General features: G+C 41.4%; 1 protein-coding gene across 1 annotated transcript in view; it reads right to left on the minus strand.

The window, feature by feature from the left end:
• Nucleotides 1-2551: 2551 nt before the first annotated feature.
• LOC142013664 (versican core protein-like) overlaps nt 2552-23925 on the minus strand; it is a 151736-nt gene continuing 130362 nt past the window's right edge. The window contains exons 13-15 of the mRNA XM_074995367.1: nt 9402-9546; nt 4912-5094; nt 2552-3818 (exon numbers count right to left, since the gene is read on the minus strand). Coding sequence (XP_074851468.1) covers nt 3688-3818; nt 4912-5094; nt 9402-9546 — 459 coding nt within the window. The 3' untranslated portion in view covers nt 2552-3687. The remainder of the gene's footprint in view (nt 3819-4911; nt 5095-9401; nt 9547-23925) is intronic.

Consider the following 23925-nt stretch of genomic DNA (forward strand, 5'->3'; position numbering starts at 1 on the left):
TGGAAGAGATTCTATTTTCATTGACTTTCCAATTCCAGTTTGAACATCTTGGCATCTGTAGCCAAGTCAGCTATTCAGTTCAATTTGTCTCAACTAGCTGTGATTTTATGGAGAGCCTACTGTTATGGTGTTTTATGAAAGTGGGTAACTGTAAACAATGTTCAAATATAGGAACAATCAATACATGTAGCATTTCCTTTTGCTGAAGCGTCTGAAATATGCACTGAACTTTACTTCTGCTGTAAGTAGTAGCATCTCAATGCACCCTCTGGTACAGGTTGAATCTCTCTCATACGGCACCGTCAGGACCTGACCAGTGCTGAAAGAGAGAATTTGCTGGACACCAGGAGGTCAATATTTTCCTTCTTCACTTTCATTGCTTACTGGGCTCTTAGAAGACATTTAGGGATAATTTGTAGCTAAATAACAGCACAAAACATGGAGAAGCAGGCTTGGTGGCTGTAAACTAACTTTATGGGACCACAGGAAACATGGCCACACCCATGATAGGTGGTAATCCAGCTAACTAAATTCATGATGGATTACGGAGTTTGCTGGATGACAGAGTTCTGGATTAGAAAGGTTCAGCCCATAGTAACATCCCAACTTACCCTCTGGAGGAAAGAAGTGCAATCAGAAGAAACACACAGCTGGGAGTTGTTGCAGGTATGGGGCATTGACTCCCGGGAGTGTCAACACCACATTCCTCAACTGGCCACAGTGTCTTCTAGGAGTAGAGCCCTGCAGATCAGTGGATACTGATACCTAGTCACAGATATTTGAATCTGTGGGTAGAAATTTGTATCCACACAGGACTCTACTAAATGGGTTGCCAAGAGGAAGAAGCCATGAAATACTGCTTTGGACCTAGATATTCCAATCTCTGATTCCATCTTCTGTTCTCAACTTGGACCTTGCAACTTGGACCTCAGTAACATTGTGTGTATGTTGACATTTCCTGCTCCTGGAAGTAATGGACTCATGTTATTGGCCTGAGTACAGTCTTGGCTTCTCTTGAGCACAGGGACAAACAAGCATACAAAACTAGTGGTTTTAAGATGTGGACAGACGTATCCACAGCCTAGGATGTGACCCTCTAACTTTACATTTGGGATTTAAATAGGGACTTAAAATAAGGTATCCAGAGGGGAAGAAAGTTCAATTAATGTTCTAAATAAAGAAACATGGGTTTGATTTTAATAAGGAAGGTTGTCAGTCCTATTTTATTATGAGTGACAGAGGCAGAAATGGACAGAGTCAACATACGCACTATACCTAACTTATTAAAACTACAATCACCGTGGTATCTGAATGCCTTACAACATTATTTAAATCCAAAAGCAAACAAGTAGAATAACAGATTTATACAACAGATTTGTACATATTGTATAAGAAAGTTGACAGAGTGCTAAATCCTATTCTATGATGTGTATGTGGTGGCACAATGAAATGATGTGTACTGTACTCTATGAACAGAAACTTGATTTACACAAGTAATAATCTTGCTCTATGTTTTAAAATACAGTCCAAAAATCCCGTATAGCTACTCATCTAAAATCTAATCCATACCCTATAATCAAAAGACTCCCTTTGATATCAGTGGGCACTGGATTAGGCCCACAGTAACTGAGAAATAACAGTGATACAAACAACCTAGCAGATGAGCACCCTAGTCATATGTAAAATATCACATTGCATAGATTTAAAATGGAAGACATGCAATAACAAAAGACAAGTCACAGTATAGCAAAAACCTTGTTTCTTTGGTGAAACAGAAGCAGATATCAAACTTACAAAGATTTTAACTTTCATTCACAAAAAAACCCCCAGACATTCACATTTTACACTATACAAGTTATAATATAAATAGAGAAAAAGTATTATGTGCGCTGTAGGGGGGGGAAATGTACAGGTCAGTGCAGCAGGGTACTGCAGTCAAGAACACACAAAGGTCATTACACTTGGTTTAGCAGTCAGTGGAATATTTTAAAGACACCATTTCCACATGTAGCTACGGTATTTGCTGAGCAGCCATATAAGGTTTACTTTATGGACAGCTCAGTAGGACAGATTCCTGCATGCGAGCTGGATCTTCATTTTTAACTTGTGCTTGCTCCTCTCTCCACAACTTTTGTCCTTCTCACTATTATAAAAGACCTTTGTTATTATTTTAGAAGACATATCATGGAGTATTCCTCCTTCCTTCAATTATTTCTACACTGCTCCCCAGTGTTCAAGCTTGTTGCTGAAACATGTCCATCACCATGGTCCTTATTGTGGAGAGCTTATATTAAATACTATCTTACTGTACATGTTCAGGCCAGTGAGGAGCTGAATAGGTTGCACTAAAAGAAAACATTCAAAAACAAAGAAGTCCTGTATGCCCACACTGCATTCACTCTGATCTATATTTTTGCGCACTTCTTTTTAGATAGCCAACACGCTGATTCTTTTATAAGTCTCCCATTTCATCAGAACCATATGCTCCTCTTCGCAAGGAATTTTTTCACAGGGAAAAGAGCTGTTGAACTGAAATATGGCTCCAAATGCATCAGGGGAGCTTTGGGGTGAACAATGAACTACTAAAGCTCTCTCAATTTTCTTCGAATGGGTAAAATAACATCCCATAAGTTAAAATCGGTATGGCTTACTTCATTTATTTATGTACGCTTCACAGCTCCAGCATTCATACACAAACATTCATTACTTTATAAAAAGATTAAAAATGGTTATATATACAAAATTATTTACTTTTTGATTTTTTTGTTTGCTTAAAAATCCCAAATAAACAAAAATTTAGAAAACCAACAGCAACAAAAAATAAAAACCCCAACCCTCGGTCTAGCTCCATTATAAAATGCAGAGACCTGTAACATAGACCTACGGTTAGTATTGTGAAAGTCATTTTAAGAAAGTAACTCTGATTGAGAGAGTTAATGTATTAGCGCTTTGACTCTTACAGGCCTCCTTTGCCATATGCAAATCCTCCATGCAGTCCTTTCTCACCAATGATGAAGCTGGACTGGACAGCCGAAAAGTTTCACACTGCAGTCTCTAGTTCAGGCATGCTCCCACTTCTTATGTGCTACTTCTAAGTTTCACATCACATGGACAAAAACTGCACCACTGATGGGAAATGGCATAGTTTAACATAAAGAAAAATGGCATCTAACTTATGTGTTTATCTCCATCTGGCAGTTTTCAGTCAATACAACTATATGTAAACCATCGTCAATCTAGGTGAATGACATACAAACAAGGAAATCAATGATTACAGACCTCTGAGGCCAAATGACCCTAAATATTCCCAAATTCAGTGTGACTTTTCATTTTATATACAGGATTTTAAAAACAACACACAATTAAACATCATAAAATCATCTTATTTACATTTTCATTGGTGCTAAAATTGAGCTGTTTACATATTGCAGTAGGCTGGTATATGTTATAAAAAGGTCCCCACTGGACGCATATAGAAAACTAACATTTCTGATTGGCTGGAAATGGTTCCTTGTGTTTTTATTTTTGAATTTGCTGACAAACACCAACATCTTTGCAAAATGTGTTGTGAATGCTGGCGTCCATAGTTCAAAACAATTTGAGAAAGGTTCTAGAACTGATAGAAAAGGCACAGTAAGTTAGAGCGTGGGCTGAAATGGTGAAAAATCTCCCTTCGCCATTCAGCATTCAGCGCCTTGAATCTTGCCACGTCCTGATCCAGCGGTGATAATGTTTAGATGAATTTAACAAAGTTCCCTTTCCTGGTGAAGGATGTTTATAGTAATATTTCTTAGAATAAGTCCTTTGGAAAGTGGACGCTGTGAGGAAAGGGAAAAAGCAGGAAAATATTAAAAGAATTCCTTGAACTGAACAATAAACAGTCCGAGAGATGGCTGTAAAATGAGTCACTTTCCATTTATTAGTGGTTTATAAAGGGTTAATAAATGAGAATCTGACATTATAAGCATATTACAGACAGGGCTCATCTACACTAGCCCCCTCTTTCGAAGGGCGCATGCAAACGAGCCCGATTGGAGAATAGCACAATTTCTGTCGCATGAACTTCAAAGCTGCTACCTTGGAAGCGGCAGCAAGCCATGTAGCCACGGGCACTTTGAAGTACCCATGCAACTTCGAAGTGCCCTGACTCCCAAAACGCACTTCAAACTGCCCGCGGCTACACTGCTTGCCAGCGCTTCGAAGTCAGCAACTTGGCACATGCCCCCTTCGAAGTTGGCAAATGACCCTAAATATTCCCAAATTCAGTGTGACTCTTCATTTTATATATAAGATTTTAAAAACAACACACAATTAAACATCATAAAATCATTTTATTTACATTTTCATTGGTGCTGAAATTGAGCTGTTTACATAGTGCAGTAGGCTGGTATATGTTATAAAAAGGTCCGCACTGGTGGCATATGGAAAACTAACATTTCTGATTGGCTGGAAATGGTTGCCCCCTTGGCCAGCTATTATGAATTTATCATAGTTAAATAATATTTGATGTATTATAAAGGCCCAATTCCTGAAGTTAAGTGGGCATGGGAGAATATCAGTTTTTGCTCTTTTATTTTGTAAATACTTCCCCTGTCCAGATGGTTGTGGAGAAAATCTTGGAACACGTGATTCTGGTACATCCTAAAGGCTGAGAAACCAGAAGACAAATCAAAGACTCCCCAACTCAGCTTTAAAGTTATGATTTGCTGAGTCCTGGTTCATCGTTTTGAACACCTGAGATTAATAATGTTGCCAGAACAATCTATATCAATTGACTGAACATGTATTCAAACATCTCTGCGTCACTTAGTAACTCTTCATACATTATCTGAAAATGAAGCTTAAAGTTTGAACATGTTGGACCTACAGGTTATACAGCTCATAATCTGTTCCTTTTCAAAAACAACTTACGATTCATGCAGGTGATTTTAGGCATATCCCATCTTCCATTCCCTTGACACCGGATAGTTGGAATGTGGCGCTGGATGAAACCATCTTTACAGTGATATCTAATCAGGGAGTTGATTTCATAACGAGGTTTCATCTTCCCAAAGGTCTTTGCATTTTCCACAACAGGAGGCTGACCACAGGCAACTGAAGACCAAAAAGCACCAAGTTCATAGGTGTTAATCCAAAGGGTAAGTCTAACCCAAAATCCTTAATCAAGGACAGCACCAGCTGACTTCATAGGAGTCTGACCTGAATCAGAGCTGCACGATCAGATCTGTTGTCACATGGTGTACCAACTGTTCAGATTTTAATGGTATAATAATGGAATTTACCAACAAAACTGGAGTAATTTCTTTTTGGTTTTTAATTTACTGTGTGGTTGGAGGGACACAGAAAATGGGAATAAAATGGCAATTTCTGCAGAGATTTTCTCTTGAAAGCTGCAATGTTCAAAGACCATTAATACTATAACAAAAATGTTTTCGAAAAACGGCTGATTCATAAACTTAGTCTGAACCTCTCCTTTTGAATACGAATATATGTGAAACATTGGACTCCAACAGACCCATGGTATCAATAAAATGCAGGAAATCTAAGGATGTTACATCAGCAGCAATGGCGGACATCCAAGCTTTGGGTGTGGACTGCACCAGTCTCTGAAGTCTGAGAATTTCAGGAGATCAGCTGAGTGTACAGATTCTAGTAACAGCAAGATTTCGTATTCCCATCCATTCTAATGGAATAAAGGCACTACACAGGTAGCCTATATAAGCCCAAATATGGTTTTGGTTTACAAAGCATGATAAAATAACCCTGCTTTGGAAAACACACATACAAAAGTCTGTTACAAAATGAACTCAACAGGGGCTCAAATAAGCTCAGAAATAGGAGGCATTGACTGTCCACTCAGTCCAACCCATAATTCTGTTGACTAAAGAGAGTTCGCAGGGCAAACAAATGCTCTCATTGGGTTTCTCTTCATCAGCCCATCAGTGGGTATACTCCTATTACCCTTCTACACCCAAGATCACGTTTTAAATTTCAGGGAAACCCAGGATCTTACCCTGCTCCTTCCCAAGGCCCTGCCCCTTCCCAGAGGCCCTGCCCACTCACCCTGCCCTCTCCATCACTTACTCTCCCCAACCCTCACTAACTGTCAATGGACTGCATCAGGAAGTGTAGGTTCTGGGCTGGGGCCAAGGGGTTTGGGAGCAGGAAGGGATGCAAGCTCTGGGAGGGAATTTGGGTGCAGGAGGGAATTCCAGTCTGCAGCAGAATGTTAGGGTGCAGGAAGGGATGCAGGGTGCTGGCTCTGAGAGGGGGCTCAAGGCTGGGGCACAGTTTTGGGGCTCTATGAGGAGTATCAGAGCTAGGACAGGGGTATGGGAGTGGGTGCAAGGTGTAGGCATTAGCTATCACAGGCAGTTCCCAGCAACCAGTTCAGCAGGGCTCAGATAGGCTGCCTGCCTGTTGCGGCTCCATGCTGATTTCAGAAGTGGTTGACTGAAGACGTGTCTCCGTGCTCCCCTAGTGGGGACAGGAACAGCACGTCTATCTATGTAAGCTGTCCACGCCTTCAGCTCCCCATTGCAATTGACTTACTGAGGCTCTAGGATTGACCAACGCAATCAGTGGGTTAGTGACTCCTGCTCTAATGGCTCTTTGTGACTAGATGGGTGACTCCACCTTTTGGCCCTGCCCAACCACTTGTTTTTTGGACAATTTAGTTGTTGGAAGCTCTACAATGAATCTACCCAAAATATAACCTTGCTGGGCTAGAAAACAAGAAGAAGATGGTTTAAAGTTGGTCAGTCTTGAAATACAAGAAGAATCTGGCAAGACAACAAAGCTCCCATGTTCAAAAATGACAGGGTGAAACAAAAGTACCATTGTGCCTTTCATTTACTTTGGCATAAAACATGGCCAGCCTGGCTGAAGATTCTAGAGTCACAATGATGCAAACCCCATATCGGTGTTGGGAAAAGAAAGTCCTGTATTTTTAAAAATGGTCTGATGCTAGCTGAATGTTTGCATACTGGAGGTTAGTGTGTGTAAAATAGCATTACAGTTAACTTTCACATCTGGCATTCTGTTATCTGGAACTCTCAAACAACCAGCATTTTAATCATAAGTAAATTTTAGTTACATTTTCTGTAAGTACAGTATAGTGAAAGTAAATACAAATAAATACAGAAAATAAAGTTTACTGTGTGCAATACTACTGTTGTTGGTAAATTACATACTCTGAATATACTTTTATTTGTTTCTTAATATCTAATCTTGTTTATCATTCATGTTATACATTACTAGGTTTACCTTTCTATTAGTCAGAATGGCCGTGTCTACACTAGCCAAAAACTTCGAAACGGCCATGCAAATGGCCATTTTTAAGTTTACTAATGAAGCGCTGAAATACATATTCAGCACCTTATTAGCATGCGGGCGGCCGCAGCACTTCAAAATTGATGCTGCTCGCGGCCGCACAGCTTATCCCGGTGGGGCTCCTTTTCAAAAGGACCCCACCTACTTCGAAGTCCCCTTATTCTTATGAGCAGATGGGAATAAGGGGACTTTGAAGTAGGCGGGGTCCTTTTGAAAAGGAGCCCCGTCGGGACGAGCCGCGCAGCGGTGAGCTGCATCAATTTCGAAGTGCCGCGGCTGCCCGCATGCTAATGAAGTGCTGAATATGTATTTCAGCACTTCATTAGTAAACTTCGAGATGGCCATTTGCATGGCCATTCGAAGCTTTTGGCTAGTGTAGACATGGCCAAGATTTGAATATCTGGTAACCTCCCAGGCCTGGGGCAGCTGGATATATAAGAGGTTACTGTAGTACTGAAATGGTCCCACTTAAATATTATCTCTGAAATTTTCAAAGCTGCCTTAGGCATATGGAGGCTCAGTTTGCATAAAACTCGATTCAGTATTGGATGCTCACATCCTTTAGGTGGCTAGGAAAACCTCAGCCTGTAAGCAATATGGGAGATTAGATTTCTGATCATTTGACGAGATTGAGCGATCTTCTTCTAAACTTGGGGACGGCTGGATATACTATAATGTTTTACAGAATACAACAATACTTTTTGTGACGAACAAAAGAGAAGACATGGCTGAACTGTGTACAATGAAGGCAGACAATAAACACATTTGAACACTAGAAAGCACCAAACAGAAATCACTGACTCCAAGGTTATGTCTACGCTACAGGTATTTTTGAAAGAAGCCCTTCCAGAAGATCTCTTCAGAAAAATCTTCTTTTGAAAGACTGCATCCACACACAAAAAAAGCAGACTGAAAGAGTGATCTGTTCTTTTAAAAGACAGCATCCACACAGCCCTTGCTCTTTCGAAAGAATGGGCCAGGGATCGAAAATCTGGCACCATAAGGACTGCTCTTTTGGAAAAAAGGGTCCACGGAGTGTTTACACACATTTTCTTTCAAAAGAAGGAGCTCTTCCTGAAACGGGAGTGGAAGAACAATTTCGAAAGGAGTGCTGCGTTCTTTCAATTTAATTTCAAAAGAACACTTTTTGTGTGTAGACGCTCCACTGGACAGTTTGAAAGAACTTGCTAGTGTAGACATGGCCCAAGAGGTCTGAAGAAACTACAGAAAAGCAGAACTATGTCCTCTGACCTTATTCATATGAGGACAATTCCAGAAGTCATTCAGCCGTTGTGAAAGTAAACATCTCATTGGAATCAATGCAGGTTTTGCCTGACTTGGGTCTGTACAACAATGAAGGGCTGTACTGTCCCCAGCATGAACTACTGTAAGATTCATGGAGATTTCTGAGTTCATTAAACAATGGAGTCTGTCTCCTCCTGAACCTTGTTTACCTGCCAGAAGCTAGCCTCAGAACTGCTGCTGAAAACATGATTCCACAGCACAGATCAGAAAAACAAGTATTACAAATTGATGCTAATTGCTGTTCAGGGGATGTCACCTTGGCTCTGCCCCACCCTCCCCATCCTGACTGACCCCTGCCATATCATAACTGTTAAAAAAAAAATCCAAGTTGCCCAAACTCATGGACTCTTTTCAAAATCCTGAGACATGTTCTATGTATAATGGTGTGATCCTGGTGCTCAAGAATTCACATTGTTTATGGATGTGTGAAAAACTGTTTTATAGGCCCATCCCAATATGGTAAGGCCAGCTGTGGGGAGATCTACAAATATGCATGTTGAGAAGTTGCCTGGAAGTAGCTTTTACACATGGCACCTTTGTACAGGTAAAGGTAATCCCTACTCCTATAACAGAAAGATAGCGGAAAAGTGATTTATTCTTAGCTAGAACATGGCACATATAAGCATAAACCCATCAGAGGATCCATTATGCCAATCTCTAGCCAGAATTTGTCCCTATTACTTTATAAAATAGGGTCACTCAGACGTATGTAGTCAGGGAATCTTGCCTCTTTCAGGCACTATCATACGGTGATGGTTGCTTACCTGTTCCTTTTTTGCAGGTATATGTGAGGTGATAATTGCATGGCACATCATTCCACTGGCCATTCTCGTGCCAAATTATAACCACACAGTCTTCTCCAGAAGAAAAAAAGCTGTCTGGCTGGTTAGGTCGCCAGTTTTCATATTGCTGCAGAAAAGAGGAGACAAGTCATGATTTCCAGAGTCAGGGCATGCTACACTCTTTTTTAGAGACGGTCACATATTACTTCAGAAAGAGGGCAAATTCAGTCAGTCAAACCAGGGCAGGGGTGGGCACCCAAAAGAGCAAGAAGAGTCACTTTTAAGAATTTGGTAGAAAACTCAATAATTCAAGAGTCACAATGCATGTGAATACGAGACAGTTCTTAATAAATAACACCACACCATACTTTTTGTAACTCCTATTTTACGAACAACACATCACATGTCCCACAATGCGCTGCACATATTAAAGGGCAGTTATGCAATGTTTCGAGATCACATATCATTTGCTATTAATTAATTAATTGCTATTAATGTTCACCAAAATATCAAATTTACTTTGCAATTATGACATCAGGAGCCACAAAGAAGTCCTTAAAGAGCTGCACCTGGCTCTGGAGCCACAGGTTGCAGACCCTCAAACAAGGCAATTTGGCACAAATTAAATGAACATGGATGTATAAGTAATATAAGGGGGAGGGAATTGACTTTTTTCATGGAAAAAAATAAAGCTTCCTCCTTCTGCATCGGACCTGGATAGGGACCAGTCCATTTTTATTAATACTACATTCATAGGAAAATTAAATGTGAAAATTTCTACTATGTAAACAACATAGGTAAAAAGTGGTATGGACACAAAGCCACATAAAGAAAAGCCACTAGAAGTAGATTGGAGCGAACCGAACCCAGGCATGCATTGGTCTTTTTTGTTTAATTGTAAGCTTATCATTGAGCCTAATGAATAGATGAGAAAACTATGGGCCTGAGCCTGCAGAGTTCCATCCCTGACAGACTTTCATGAGGCTCCCTATACAAAATTGGTTCCCACATATCTCATTGCCAGAGACGGGCTTAAGACCAGTGATGTCATTTGTGGTGGTGTTGGGGGGAAAGAGATGGTTCTCTTTTGGTATGCGTGAAATGGTACAATATAGGAGCTGTCATATAGGTCCAGACTCAACGTCTGGCTTGTTCAGCATCCTGCCTCTGATGTGAACCAGTACCAGATGAGTCAGAGAAAGGTTAAGAGCCCGCTCGGTAGGCAGAAGTGGGATAATCTGCTTCCAGTATGTCTCATCAGGTTTCTAAACATATAAAACAGCTAAAGACACATCCTTCCCTGCATGAAAGGAGACCCCCACCCTTTGTGGGCTTCTCTGACGCGATTATAATTTCTTCCTAAAAATACATACATCATAAAAAACAGAAGAAAGGTTTGGAAAATGGCACATAATGATTTTCGTGGGTATTCCCGCTGTGTCGCTGCTGGAAGAATTGTATGAAGGATAAAAATAAGTATCTAAAAGAATAGGCTTAAATGCCAGAATCTAACCAGCCAATTGGTCCCTTGTATTGTCACAATGGCAAGACTTAGTGCTCACATTTAAATGCGGCAGTCACATCCTCTTAACTGGACCGTGTCCATATAAAGGTTCAGAAAAGCATAGCTTTAAAAAAATAAACTTATGAAGTTACCACAACTCAGTGCCCACATGAAACAAAGCTAATGAACCGCACACAACTGCTATTTATCCTATGCTGAATCAAGCTATTAAAAAGCTCAGTTTAATCCTTAACCTTGTCCTACCAGATGTCATTTTTAGTCTTTAATTATCTAAGCACTTCCGAATTGTAACGTTCTAGTCTAAACTGAGCTGCACTGAATTTATTACAGGTGCTAACTCATAAAACATCCCAGGGGTGCAGGACTAAGTTAATTTAGGGTTGCCAGGCATCCAGTTTGCAAGTGGAACAACTGGTCGAAAAGGGACCCTGGTGGGTCTGATCAGCATGGCTGACCAATTGGCAGTGCAGTGGAGCTAAGGCAAACTCTCTGCTGCCCTGGGTCTGCCCGGGCATGAAGAAAAAGTGGCATTTCCCTGAAACCCCTAGGAAGGGAGCAGCCAGGGAAGCACTGCCTGCTCCCCAGGACCACTGGCTGGAAGCTTGCTGAGATAAACACAGTCTGGCCAGAGTCTGCCCTCTGAAACTACCCCCATACTACAACCTTATGACCCAGGCCTGACTCACCTCCCCAAGCCCGCACCTCACTGCACTCTAATCCCCTGCTCCATCTCAGACACCTACCTGCACCCAAACACCCATGCACTCTCCGAGCCTGACCTCTGCCTGCACACCTCAGCCCTAGTCCAGCCCACAGCCTGCAGTCCCAGCTGGAACTCTCACCCTTTCCACATGCCAACCCTCTGACCCAGCCTGGGAAAAATGAGCAAGTCAGAGAGAGTGGGGACATGAGAGGGCAGGGGATGGAATGAAAGCGTGGCTTAGAGAAGGAATGGGACCTTGGGGAGAGGTGGGGAAGAGGGGAGAGTATTCAGCTTTCTGAAATCCCACAGTTGGCAACCTTAAATTAATTTTACCTTGGTGGTTCAATGGTCAGAATCACAAACACAAGACATGTACAGATCCTTCCTTATTAAGAGGAAGAATTCAGCATTTTGCATGAGGTGGTACGTGGGAGTGAAAATACTCCACGTACGGTAGCAGTCAGGCCTGCAAAAGCAAGGATCTGCGCACTGCATGACATTCTCCGTCACGCTGTGCACAAATGCAGAAAGGATATGCGTGCATCCCACAATGCCAAAGGGGTGTGTTGGGATGGGGAATGCTTTACTGGGACATGGGGTGGTGCCAATGTAATTCGGGATGCATAAGCACAGGTCTAAAATTCTGCCCTGAGTAATGCCAGTAAAAGGGTAACTCTATGGAAGTTAATCAAGTTATTCTGGACTGGGAAAGTAAAATCCAGAGTGGATGTTCTGCTGTGCCTGCTCAGTCCTTCTGAACATGCTCAGATATGAGACTTAGCGGAAAAAAAAAAAGAGATAGTTAGGATCCTGGGAGAAGGCAGAGCCAAAGTGTAGTCAAGTAAGAGAAGCCCATGGGTATGAATAAGTTCTAAAGCTGGCCTGATCCTTCAGCACTCCTGGGAGATATACATATCTCACAGATCTGAGAGGACCTCCAGGGACTGTATTCACAGCACAATCCATCACCAAACCTGACCCATTTGTTTTTCAATCTAACCTGCACCCCAGAACCTTGAAATGTTCCCTCAGTGATTGAGCTCATAACTCTGTGTTTACAAAGCCAATGCCCTAACCACTGAGCTATCCCTGTACAGGCTTGTGGATACTGAGAGGATACTCTGCAGGGCTGTGAGCCAAGACAGCTCAGTATCTTTTTGGATTGAGCTCCTCTCATGTGCAGCAGTTTGTGGGAGTTTTACATCAAAACACCTTCAAACTTTTTTGTCTGTTTCATCAGCAGGCTGCAGTGCAAGATTCAGTCTAGATGCTGTGGTCTGTGCAAGGATCTCTGATATCCGGAGACATGCCACACCATTGCCTCATGTCTGATATCATTATTGTACAGATTTACTTTGGCTGGGCAGCTCTGGTTTGGCTTGGTATTAATGCCAGAACTGCGTAGCACAGGAAGTTCCAAATGGCTGAACTGCTTTCTTAAGCATGCACCCTGCACTTTTGCGCAGTTTTTCAATACCTTATTTAGCCACACTTCACTGACTGGGTGATAAAGGTTGTGGGGGGAAAGTGTCTCACATTCTGGATGGCATGTGTTGCTTTACAAATGCATTAACATACTTTTTCTTGTTCCCTTGTTCTTTTTCGTGTATGTTTTTCTCTGACATATCATGGTGTACATCAAAAACAACATTAGTGGGATCAGTGGAGTTATGGAAGCATACAGCTGGTGGGAAAGAAGAATCAAACCACATGTGTGGCCATTACAAGGCTACAGCATTGATGTTCAATGATATCCCACGTCTCTAGTCACCCCACTTGACAAGCTTAAAGGCATCCCTTATATTTGCAAAATGCATCCAAAATACTTGATTAATAATTCCCCTGTTGGGAAGCGCTGTTCAAATATCCTAAGCAAAGCATCTTTCTTTTCATGGGTTATATCATTTGAGATCCTCTCATTTCAACTCAATTACTGTATTTTACAAAAATACATTGCCCCAAAAAACAGAATATTTCAATTCCATTCCTTTGCTCTGTTTATAGTGCAGATTTTTAAGAGCATGTCCAAAGAGTTCAGCAACCAAACTCCCAGATGGATCCAAAGAGTATTGGCCCTGTTCCAGTCACTGTGCAGCTAGCTTATATCATCATGTAAATGGTTAGTGTCTCCACAATCAGTGAAACCATTATTAAAGGGCTCTTTCTCTTATCCTGTTACTTTTGAAGCCAGCCTGAAGTAATCAATCAAATTTAAATTGAAATCTTCCCAACATCCGTAGTCTTTGTTTCTCAAAATCTGAATGCATTCAAATTTCAAGCTACTATAGGCTTTTTTAAAATTTACAACAGAAATATGATGGAGTTATACCATTAAACAGAAAGACTGAAAGGCTTTATGAGCACTATGGAAGCAAGACCATGAAGAAATCACTCTAAAATATAGCATGAAATGAGGCCCGAGATCAAAACACTAATGGACACCCAGGCAGTGAATGTAGGGACATGTATCCCTTGCCATTTGTGCAGCTGCAAGGGGAGCTCAATGCCAGGCAAAGGTTGGCCTCACTACACATCTTTCCTCTGGCCTTACACTAGGTCTGCAAAATGGTGTTGATGGAAGGCAACTACACATTGGAATTAAGCACTCCAGTACAACATGGAGTAGTTCACATCTCTCTCTGCTGTTGTTTCAATCTCCTCACTGACTTAGGCAGCCATTGCTGTGTTGTTAACACTCAGGTCACATTTTCAAGCACACCATCACAACTGCAATAACACAAGATTTAGGGCTTGTCTAATCTACAAAGTCTTTGCTGTTAGAACTCTGTCAGCATTGTTACATCAGCAGAGCCTCCTAATGGAGATCCAGCATATGCTGGCTAAACTTTTCCGACAGAATAGCTACACCTCCTCCCTGAATGAAGCTAAGCCAAGAGACGTTCCCTTTTGTTGAAATAACAACATACCTATCTCATAGAGCTAGAAGGGACCTTGAGAGGTCATCAAGTCCAGGCCCCTGCACTCACAGCAGGACCTACCACCATCCTGTGATGGCCTTTTTTTTTTTCTTTCCATCTAACTTGCCCCTTGAAAGGCCCCCTCAAGGATTAAGCTCACAACGGTGGGGTTCCAAGGCCAATGCTTTAACCACTGATCTATCACTAAAGCTCGTCTATATTGAGCAGCCGTGGTGTGTGTGATTATTAGCATAACAGTGAACCTTCTTTTCATTCTCTTGTATTGCATTGCTATGCTGGCAAAACTTTGTAGAGTACACCAAACCTTACTGGTTTCCAATGACATTTGAAATGCTGACATCATCGCATAATTCCAGGAGCTGGTCCTAGGCACAGGAGTATCTCTAAACTTTAATCTGTCCCCTAGGAATCACACAATACTGCTCTGTGATCACTGTCAACCTGAGAAGACAACTAGGGCCTTAGTACACTTCACTGCTCATAACTATAGTGGTGAAACTGAGGGCCACAGTTATCTCATAGAATTAGACCTCAGCTTAACCTTCACTAGCTTCATTTGCTACAGAACGGAGAGACTTCTGCAGAGAGATGAAGGTGGGCCTGACAATTTGGGCTCCTCCCCAGCTGCCTGAGGGATGCAGGTTCAGTTCTCTGCTGTGCTGCAGGCTGTCACTTACCTGAGAGGTGGATGTTAATTTTGGACAGGGGCTGCCACTCCAAGAATTTGGTAAGTGAAATTAATGGAGGGGGTGCAGGGTCTGGGATGGAATTTGGGTGCAGGAGTGGATTCTGAACTGGGGGAAGAATGAAGGAGGGGATGCAGATCTGGGACAGAGTCATGACCTGGAGCGGGAGTGGGGGGGAGGGTTGGGTTGTGAGCTTGCGCAGAGGGTGGGGGGTGTGGGAGGAGGCGCCAGTTGCAGACTCTGGCCAGGAGGTGCTTACACTAGGCAGCTCCCAGTCAGCAGCCCAGCAGGAACCTCAGGCAGGCATCCCTGCCTGCCTCACCCCTGCACGCCATCCAAAGCAGCCAGTTGAGGCCAGCGTGTGCATGTCTGTGGGCATGCACTCCACAGCAGACTGGTTTCTGGCCCATGGGGGCTGCGAGGATTGTGCTGTGGGCACTGCGGGGAGCCCCCTCTCCCAAGGGGCACGTGCTGAACAGGGACACACATGCTCATCCCAGCAACTGGCTGCTGTGATAGGTGTGTGGAACCTGCCCAGCAGTTCCCCTGGGCTGCAGAAGAGTGGCAGCCCAGAGGATTGTGGTGGGCTAGAACCAAATGTTGGGTGGGCCAGATCCGGCCCACGGGTCTTATTTTGCCCTCTACTGAGTTAAACAAACTGCAATTAAAAACCCAGGCTGGCTTGTGCCAGTAGATTCAGGTTGCTGGGCTACATAACTGCAATGTAGAAGCATTCTGGTAACCTCCCTCTTTTAGATTCCTAGAACCCAAACATCCACACTGCAATTAAATAGCCCCAGGCACCCAAGCCTGAGTCAGCTGGCACTGAGCAGCTATGGGTGTCTAATCATAATGGAGACACACACATCTCCTAGAAGAGGAAGGGACCTCAAGAGGTCATCTAGTCCAGTTCCCTACCCTCTTGGCAGGACCAAGCACCATCCCTGACATCTATTTGCCCCAATCCCTAAACAGCCACCATGAGGATTGAATTCACAACCCTGAGTTTAGTAAGCCAATGCTCAAACCACTGAGCTATCCCTCCCCCTTAGATATGCTTAGTCTTTTGGTTCCTTATCTGTAAAACTGGAAGACTGGAAGGAACACAGATATTCTGGTAATGGAGGCCATATAAATACATGAAACACATTTATCATTATGTCCCTCTGGTGAATGGATTTCTATAAACTTAATTTCCTCTCCCTCCTCTCACCAGATATTCATTTGAATTCAACTTAACCTGACTCTGCCAACTGAGTGACAGACTGTCTTTTAAATTAAATTAAGTCCAAGGAAACAACCATTTAACAGCAAACCTTTGTGATTGAGAAGTGTCACTACACAAGCCAAGCAAGCACAGTATTCCCATCACGCAGACATCTCTGCAAATATCCTAATACACTCTGCCTCATAAAAGGTTAGTTACTCATAATAGTTTACAATGCCCCCCTCCGTGCTTCAGAAACTAATAAGTAATCCATGGAGCTCTTTAGCTGTTTGCATATTCTCAAGGTGAATCTGTGTCGGGGAAAACATCTAAGCATTGTAATAGTCCTCCACTGACAAGTCATTCTTTATCACAGAAATACATATCAAGTGGCTGTGATCAATAGCTAGGATCTTACATCTCAAACAGTCAACAGACGCTGTGTGTAATGAACCACAACAAAATAAATCTCCGATGCAAACAAAAGTTAATTACTTGACCTTTTTCTTATGTAAAGGCCAATCATCTCTTCTAAAACTAAACCCAAGGAATTATTTACTTGAAGCACCTCTAATCTTTGCACTTTCAGGGTTGCTGGTTTTTATCCTGGGTCCAGGGAGCATTCTCTGCAACTTTTCATGATTTTCCAGTTCAGATTTCTCCTGGCATTTTTTTGGCACTTGTTATTAGATTGTGATTTGTATTCCCGTGGCCCTCCTCTCTGAATGTTGCACAATGAGCAATTGATACAGTATAGCACAAAGCGGAGACAAGAACATCAGGAGTGAGCTGAATGATTTCTCCATGGGCTCTTTTATCTTAAATTAAGGTTAAGCAACATTTCCCGACTGGCATTTATCAATGAACTCGTTTAAACTGAGCACTGGAAGCCTTCAGGATACTGGGACCACTTGCAATTGTCTTCTCTTCCCTAATCCTCCCTGAGACTGGGAATAGGCTCTTCCAATAATGACAGATAAGCCCTTAGAAGTTCCTATCAGGAAAGTTCTTATCAGGAAAGTCCTGCTGACACAGAAACCCACACTAGTGGGCTTTTTTTTTTTTTTTGAAATTCATTTACCTAGCTCAGTTCAGATGTTATATCTGCTTTTCAATGAGGTCCTGTCCTGCTATTACCCAGTTTTACAGCTGGGCTGACTGATGTGTACGGAGGAGCCAATTGACTTGTTCCAGGTTACAAGGAGTCAGTGGATGAGTTCAGACTTTACTGGCAGACTACACTACGGGACAACACTGCCTCTGTTAACTGAGAGACCTGGAGGACAACTGCAAAGAAATTCGTATTCCATAGACACAAAGAAAAAGGTCAAGGGTTTATTTATAAAGATTCAAAAATGATTATAATATAATTTCCATATATAGCCACAGGTTCACGCAATGAATCTGGTATTTGCTCCAGGAAAGACATGACGTTAAATTAACTTTTATGTCACGTGAACTGTTGCACTGCAACATGGAAAGAGTTCTGCATGTGCTTAGCTTTCAGCATCTGAGTAGTTCCACTGATTCCACTGGGCATATACATGTGCTTAAAGGCCCCTGTTCAGTTAAGTAGTTAAGCTCATGCCTAACATTAAATACATGAGTAATCCCATGAAAATTCCTGGGGCACCTCACATGCTTACATAAGGAAGCATGTTGCTGAATTAGGGCCAGCGTTAAGTGTGTATTTAAATCTTTGTAGTATCAGAGACTTTAAGAGAGGAATTGCAGCCCCTCTGAAGATAATAGGGGTTCTGAGATTTTGCCCCAAAGATTTAGGCCCTGAATTACAGCTGGATCTGTGCAGGCCAAACACTGATTCCCCATGAAGCATCTTGCAGGACTGGAGCCTTATGTCATTTGGGGCCTGTTCATGTTCTTCCTGAAATATCATAGAATGGCTACATGGGTGCTCTATAAATATTTACATCTAATAGAGAATATATATCTTTTTCAGAGAATATTAAAATGCCATATAATAACAATCCAATTCCTATTTAGAATCACTGATGAGCTGATGTAAATAAACAGTGTAAACCTTGTATTTTGTAGAGTAAGCCTTGGCTTAATTGTTTTATTTGAGCAGTCATGAAAAGGAGAAACTTTGTGTTGAGCAGAACAGGAAGCTTCCACTAGGTGGAGCTGCTTACCCACTACCGTGTGTAGATATTAACGATCAGCTGCTGTCTTTTACACCAACTTGTTGGAATAATACAAAAAAAATTAAAGATGCTGAAATATTAACTCGTATTTTCCATGCTTGATCCAGAAGTCCATTGAGGCCAAAGGAAAGACTCTCACTGATTTCACTGCACTTTGGATCAGGCCTTCACTGATTAGTTGTCATCATGCTTCATGTACTTAGCTTAGTGAGGACAATGTAGTTTGCTTTATTTGTATGCATAAGGAGGCTTTCAGAGGAACTCCAGACTACTCCATACAGGAATAAGACACTGGCATTTTTGTTAGGAGAGGTTTCCTTGATGTCTTTGTCTACTAGCTAAGGCTACATAAGAGAAATTGGAACCACTGTCTTTAACTTCATCAGTGTACAAAGCTTCTCTAATATAAACGGCGACTATCTAGATACGTGTATGGTCCTCATCTTGAGCAATATGCTAGTTGTTTACCTGGCTGCTCTCCGCCCAGGAAGTAGTTGCATCCCTCAGAGGTGCTGTACATACAAAATGTTTTAGGATCTTTGGGATGAAGTCATAGGTGCTGGAACGAGAGGTTCTGAGGGTGCTGTAACACTCTTGGGTTTGCAGTGGTGTCTTGTTATATACAGGGTTTACAATTTGTTTCAAAGGCCCTCAGCACCCAACCCTAGAGAAATTGTTCTAACACCTCTGGATGAAGTCTACAATGCAAATCATCATCATGATTTAACATAACTTTGCTCTCTAGTTAGATTTTTAAAAATCAGAATAGAATTTAATTGATGTTTAGGTTTTCCTGTATGAATGTTGCAGAAGGACTAATTTAACTTGATTAAAGTAATTTGTCAGGGAGGGGGTATCTTTGTTTTGAGGAGTATGAGAGGGGCTTGTAAGCAGAGCATATGTGCTCTGGGAATTATACTAAAGGAAGTATACATATTACAGTCTCTTCAGTTGTGTTTTTCATATGTGTGACTAACCAGAGACACATACAGAAAAAGTACCTCATTTTGCTATTTGTTCCAAACATTATTGCTGACTTTAGGCTGCTATGAGTTTCAGCCCAAAGCCAAAGGTAATAAGACTCAGAAGTAATTGCCTAGACCTTTGGGGAAAAAAGGCAGACCAAAAAAAAAAAAACTTGTTTAAAAGGCCTCATTACTAGCCTGAGACATTCTGAGCTGAGAACATACTGCCATTGAACAATATACTTTAAATAATAATACCAATAATACATAGTTCTCTTGGCTTAAACAAGTCAAATGAGTATCACAGAGAGGGCTGTAATGACTGCTCTATCTGAAAATCAAAATATTTAGTAGATTTAAAACCCCTGGCCTCCAGAAACCAGTGGATCTCTGGCACAATAACCTCTTTGTTTCCAGTTGACCACAGTACCTTTTTTTTGTCTGTTTGTTTTATTTAAGTCTCACAGACAGCCTACCTCCCTACAAGGTTCTATGCATTTTTAACGTCCTTTTGTGTTCAATACAGCTATTCTTTCTGGAAGGGGAGGTGTTACAGAGTTAGGTTAAGACAGTCTGATACACTGACCAATAAAGGAAAGAATAAGAGAGAACTTTGTTTTTAACAGAATGAAACTTTTGTTTTCTGTAGCTACCTAACACTGGCAGTGAAGCCCGGTGTTACAAACATGAAGGGAAGAAAAACTAACGTAAGGTCTCTGGACAGTTGTTAAAGTGGCAGCCTGCCCATTGCTTTCCTGGCTCCCAGCATTCTACGAGTGACAGACAATCTGGTCACAGACACTAGCCAGCTCCTTAATACAGCACTAATCTTGTGTAATGGAAGTGAGCTCACTGCCATACAAAGCACTAATTATCAACAGCATTTTCCAAAGGATATGAATAGACAGAGGTCTGAAGCACAGCCTTGAGTAGCTGTACGTGCTTAATCCATAACTCGGAACCTTGAACTGCAGTTCCAGTGGGCTCCTTCACCTCTGCAGTTGTTTGCAAGCGCGCCTAATAGTGAAATGCTACCAATCCAAATACAAAGAGAAGAAACTGCCAAAAAGCAACACAAGATTTTCTATTTAGATGTGTAACAGCAACGAAGGGTCCTGTGGCACCTTATAGACTAACAGAAAAATTTTGAGCATGAGCTTTCGTGAGCACAGACTCACTTCATCAGATCAGTGAGTCTGTGCTCACGAAAGCTCATGCTCAAAACTTTTCTGTTAGTCTATAAGGTGCCACAGGACCCTTCATTGCTGTTACAGATCCAGACTAACACAGCTACCCCTCCGATATATAGATGTGTGTGTTTTCTGGCTACAAAGGCTGATACTAAAATTCAGTTCTTTTATGCGATTTTCAAATGCCACACAACATTTATTGTTGGCTTTTTAAAAATGGCTTGGAGAACATTCCAGGTGTTTAGGATTGGTAATGTACTTATATCTAAGCCTTTCTTTCACATATCAGCCTTTATTACTTAATTTATCCTAAACACAGCTAACAGCACAGGTTCGAGATATACAATCATCCGTCCAGATATGGTCTACCTATTCCTTATAAATAATTATTTTATGACTTTGGTCCTTTTTCCTTCTTCATATCCCACTGTGATTTTCCCAGGTTAGTTTATAGAGTGTTAGTAATATCTTTTATAGTATATCTGCAAATGTGAATTGTTCATAAACATTTCTTAGCAAATACTCCAATGAGTATTCAATAGTCAAGCTGAGTGATTAGTCAATTAAATCACATGGCATGGCTTTCACTCCCTGACGAGATGGGATCTAACATGAGCTATTGTAGCGCAAATATTTTATTCTCAGGAATGAAAGATCCTACCCATACATTCAGGTGAAAGAAAAACAGACACAGGCGTGCTTGCAGAAAGCAAACAGAAGTGGGTCAGAATATGTTTTGAAACAAACCACTATTTTGATTTTTGCAAAAATGCTTATGAAAACAAACTCTTACATCTGTCTGTTTTAGTTCCCAAATAAATTAAAGACTAGTAGAAAAGAGGAACGCAAAATACCAAACTACAGGACAACATGACAGGCAAATACCACATGGGTTCTAAATCCACGGTTAAAATATTCTCTCTGACATGGTATATAATTCATACTTAAGCCTGCTGCACCCATTGGTAGAGGGCAATGTCTTGAGGGGAAACTCTGAGTTCCAGCAAGTATTGCAAGTTCTGGAAGTATTTTGGGCACTACTCATTCACGACTGGGACTTCACTACTGGGACGTCAATTTTGGATGCTGAGAACCTCACCAGCTAGAGGCTACTACTGTATCTTCTATTTTGGAAAAGACTGAAAAAGTTAAAGCCAAGCAGTTATGGCAGTATTTGTAGCCTGTAGATTTCCTTCATGTTGGCCCATTTGATTTAAGACACAGCCACTGGTCAACAATAGTCTCTACCCTGAGATAATTTACAGCTGAACTTATCCCAGGATGCGGTAGCATATTAATTAAACAGAAGTGGCTTTTGGGGATCAAACACTTGTGATCTGGAGACTGTACTAGCTACCTCTGAAATTCTGAATGAAATTCAAGGTGTTGTGTTCTTACAATCTGAAGTATTTTGGGTCCAAATTGTCATACAGAAACCATCTGCTTCTCTGCGTATGTCTAAACAGCTGCCTTATTTTGAAATAAGCTATTCCAGAAGAGCTCTTCATAGCTTATTTCAAAATAACACTGCTACACACAAAAATGCATTTTGAAATAACACTTCACTATTTCAAAATACAGCATCTACACATAGGTTATGTCTACACTACAGATATCTTTTGAAAGATGTCGTCCAAAATAACTTCTTTTGAAAGAGTGTGTTCACACACAAAAGAGGCTCACAAAAGTGATCTGCTCTTTCAAAAGAGAGTGTCCACATAGCCCTCGCTCTTTCGAAAAAATGGGCCAGGGATCGAAAATGAAGATTATTCTTTTGAAAGAAGGGCCCTGCGAAGCATCTACACATGTTTTTCTTTTGAAAGAAGCTTTCAAAAGGGTCTCGCTTTCTAAAACGGGAAAGGAAGAGTGGTATTGAAAGAAGTGTCACTTTCTTTTGATTTACTTTTGAAAGAATGCTTTTTGTGTGAAGGTGCACCATGGGCTCTTTTGAAAGAGACCCCTTCTTTAGAAAAATATTTGAAAAAGAACTTGCTAGTGTAGACTACACTACAAAAATAACTTCGAAGCTGCTTACTTCAAAGTACAACTTCAAAGTAAGCAACTTCAAAGTTGAGCATCTACAAACACCCTACTTTGAAGTTAATCTTGGAAGTAGCGCACTACTCCATTCCTGGGAATGGAGTAAAGACTTTGAAGTAAGGGAAAATATGTGTAGACTCTCTGCAGGCTACTTTGAAGTAGTGCCTAACTTTGAAGTTAGTTCCTTGTGTAGATGCACCCATAGAGCCTATCTTGAGATAGAGCCATTGGATGCACTATGGCTTATTTCAAAATAGGCTCTCTTCCCTGTCTTTACTGCACCTATTTTGGAATGGGCACTATTCCTTGTAGAATGAGGTTTACCACTTTCAAAACAAGCCAACCAATATTTTGAAATTATTTCAAAATAGTGGTTGGGTTGTTTTGATGCTAGGATAGTTATTTTGAAATAACGGCTGTTATTTCAAAATAACTTTTCTGTGTAGACCTACCCTAAAGCTACTCTAATGCAGTTGCAATCAGCAGGCACTGGGGCTGGCGCTCTCTCAATATGTGAGACAGAACTGCTGGTAGGGTGTTCTCCACCCAGCACCCAAACTTGACATCACAATTGTTCTCATCATCTGTTGCTGCCTAGATTTGTGAACTTTCTGGACATGCTGCCAAGGTCATTGCTCAGGATTTTAGAAGAAGGACTGGATAATGATGGGGAAGGTTATTTGTTGCTGCAGCGTAATGCTGTTACCAGCCAGGGCAACTTATTACTGTATGGATGACTGGGAGTAGATTAAAACCATTCAGTGATAAGTGCTGGTTATCATGTTTTAAATACTGGAAGAAGTGCCCAGAACTTAGGGCTGATGCTTTCAGTATGTATATTTTTGAAGTAAAACTAAATTTGTCAAACATATGACCAAGCGTACAAATTTAGGAAAGTGAAATGACTTTTATGTGCAAAATAATTTGTTAATGGAAAACTGGCACCTGTCTCAATGAGCACTTGCACAGCAACACCCAGGTTGTGTGATAACAAGGTGATAAGCAACAGTCAGCATGCATTTGCCAAGAACAAATCATGTCAAATCAACCTCACAGCTCTCTTTGACAGGGTAACAAGCCTTGTGG

Source organism: Carettochelys insculpta, chromosome 5 (genome assembly GCF_033958435.1).
Source record: "Carettochelys insculpta isolate YL-2023 chromosome 5, ASM3395843v1, whole genome shotgun sequence".
Lineage (NCBI taxonomy): Eukaryota > Metazoa > Chordata > Testudines > Carettochelyidae > Carettochelys > Carettochelys insculpta.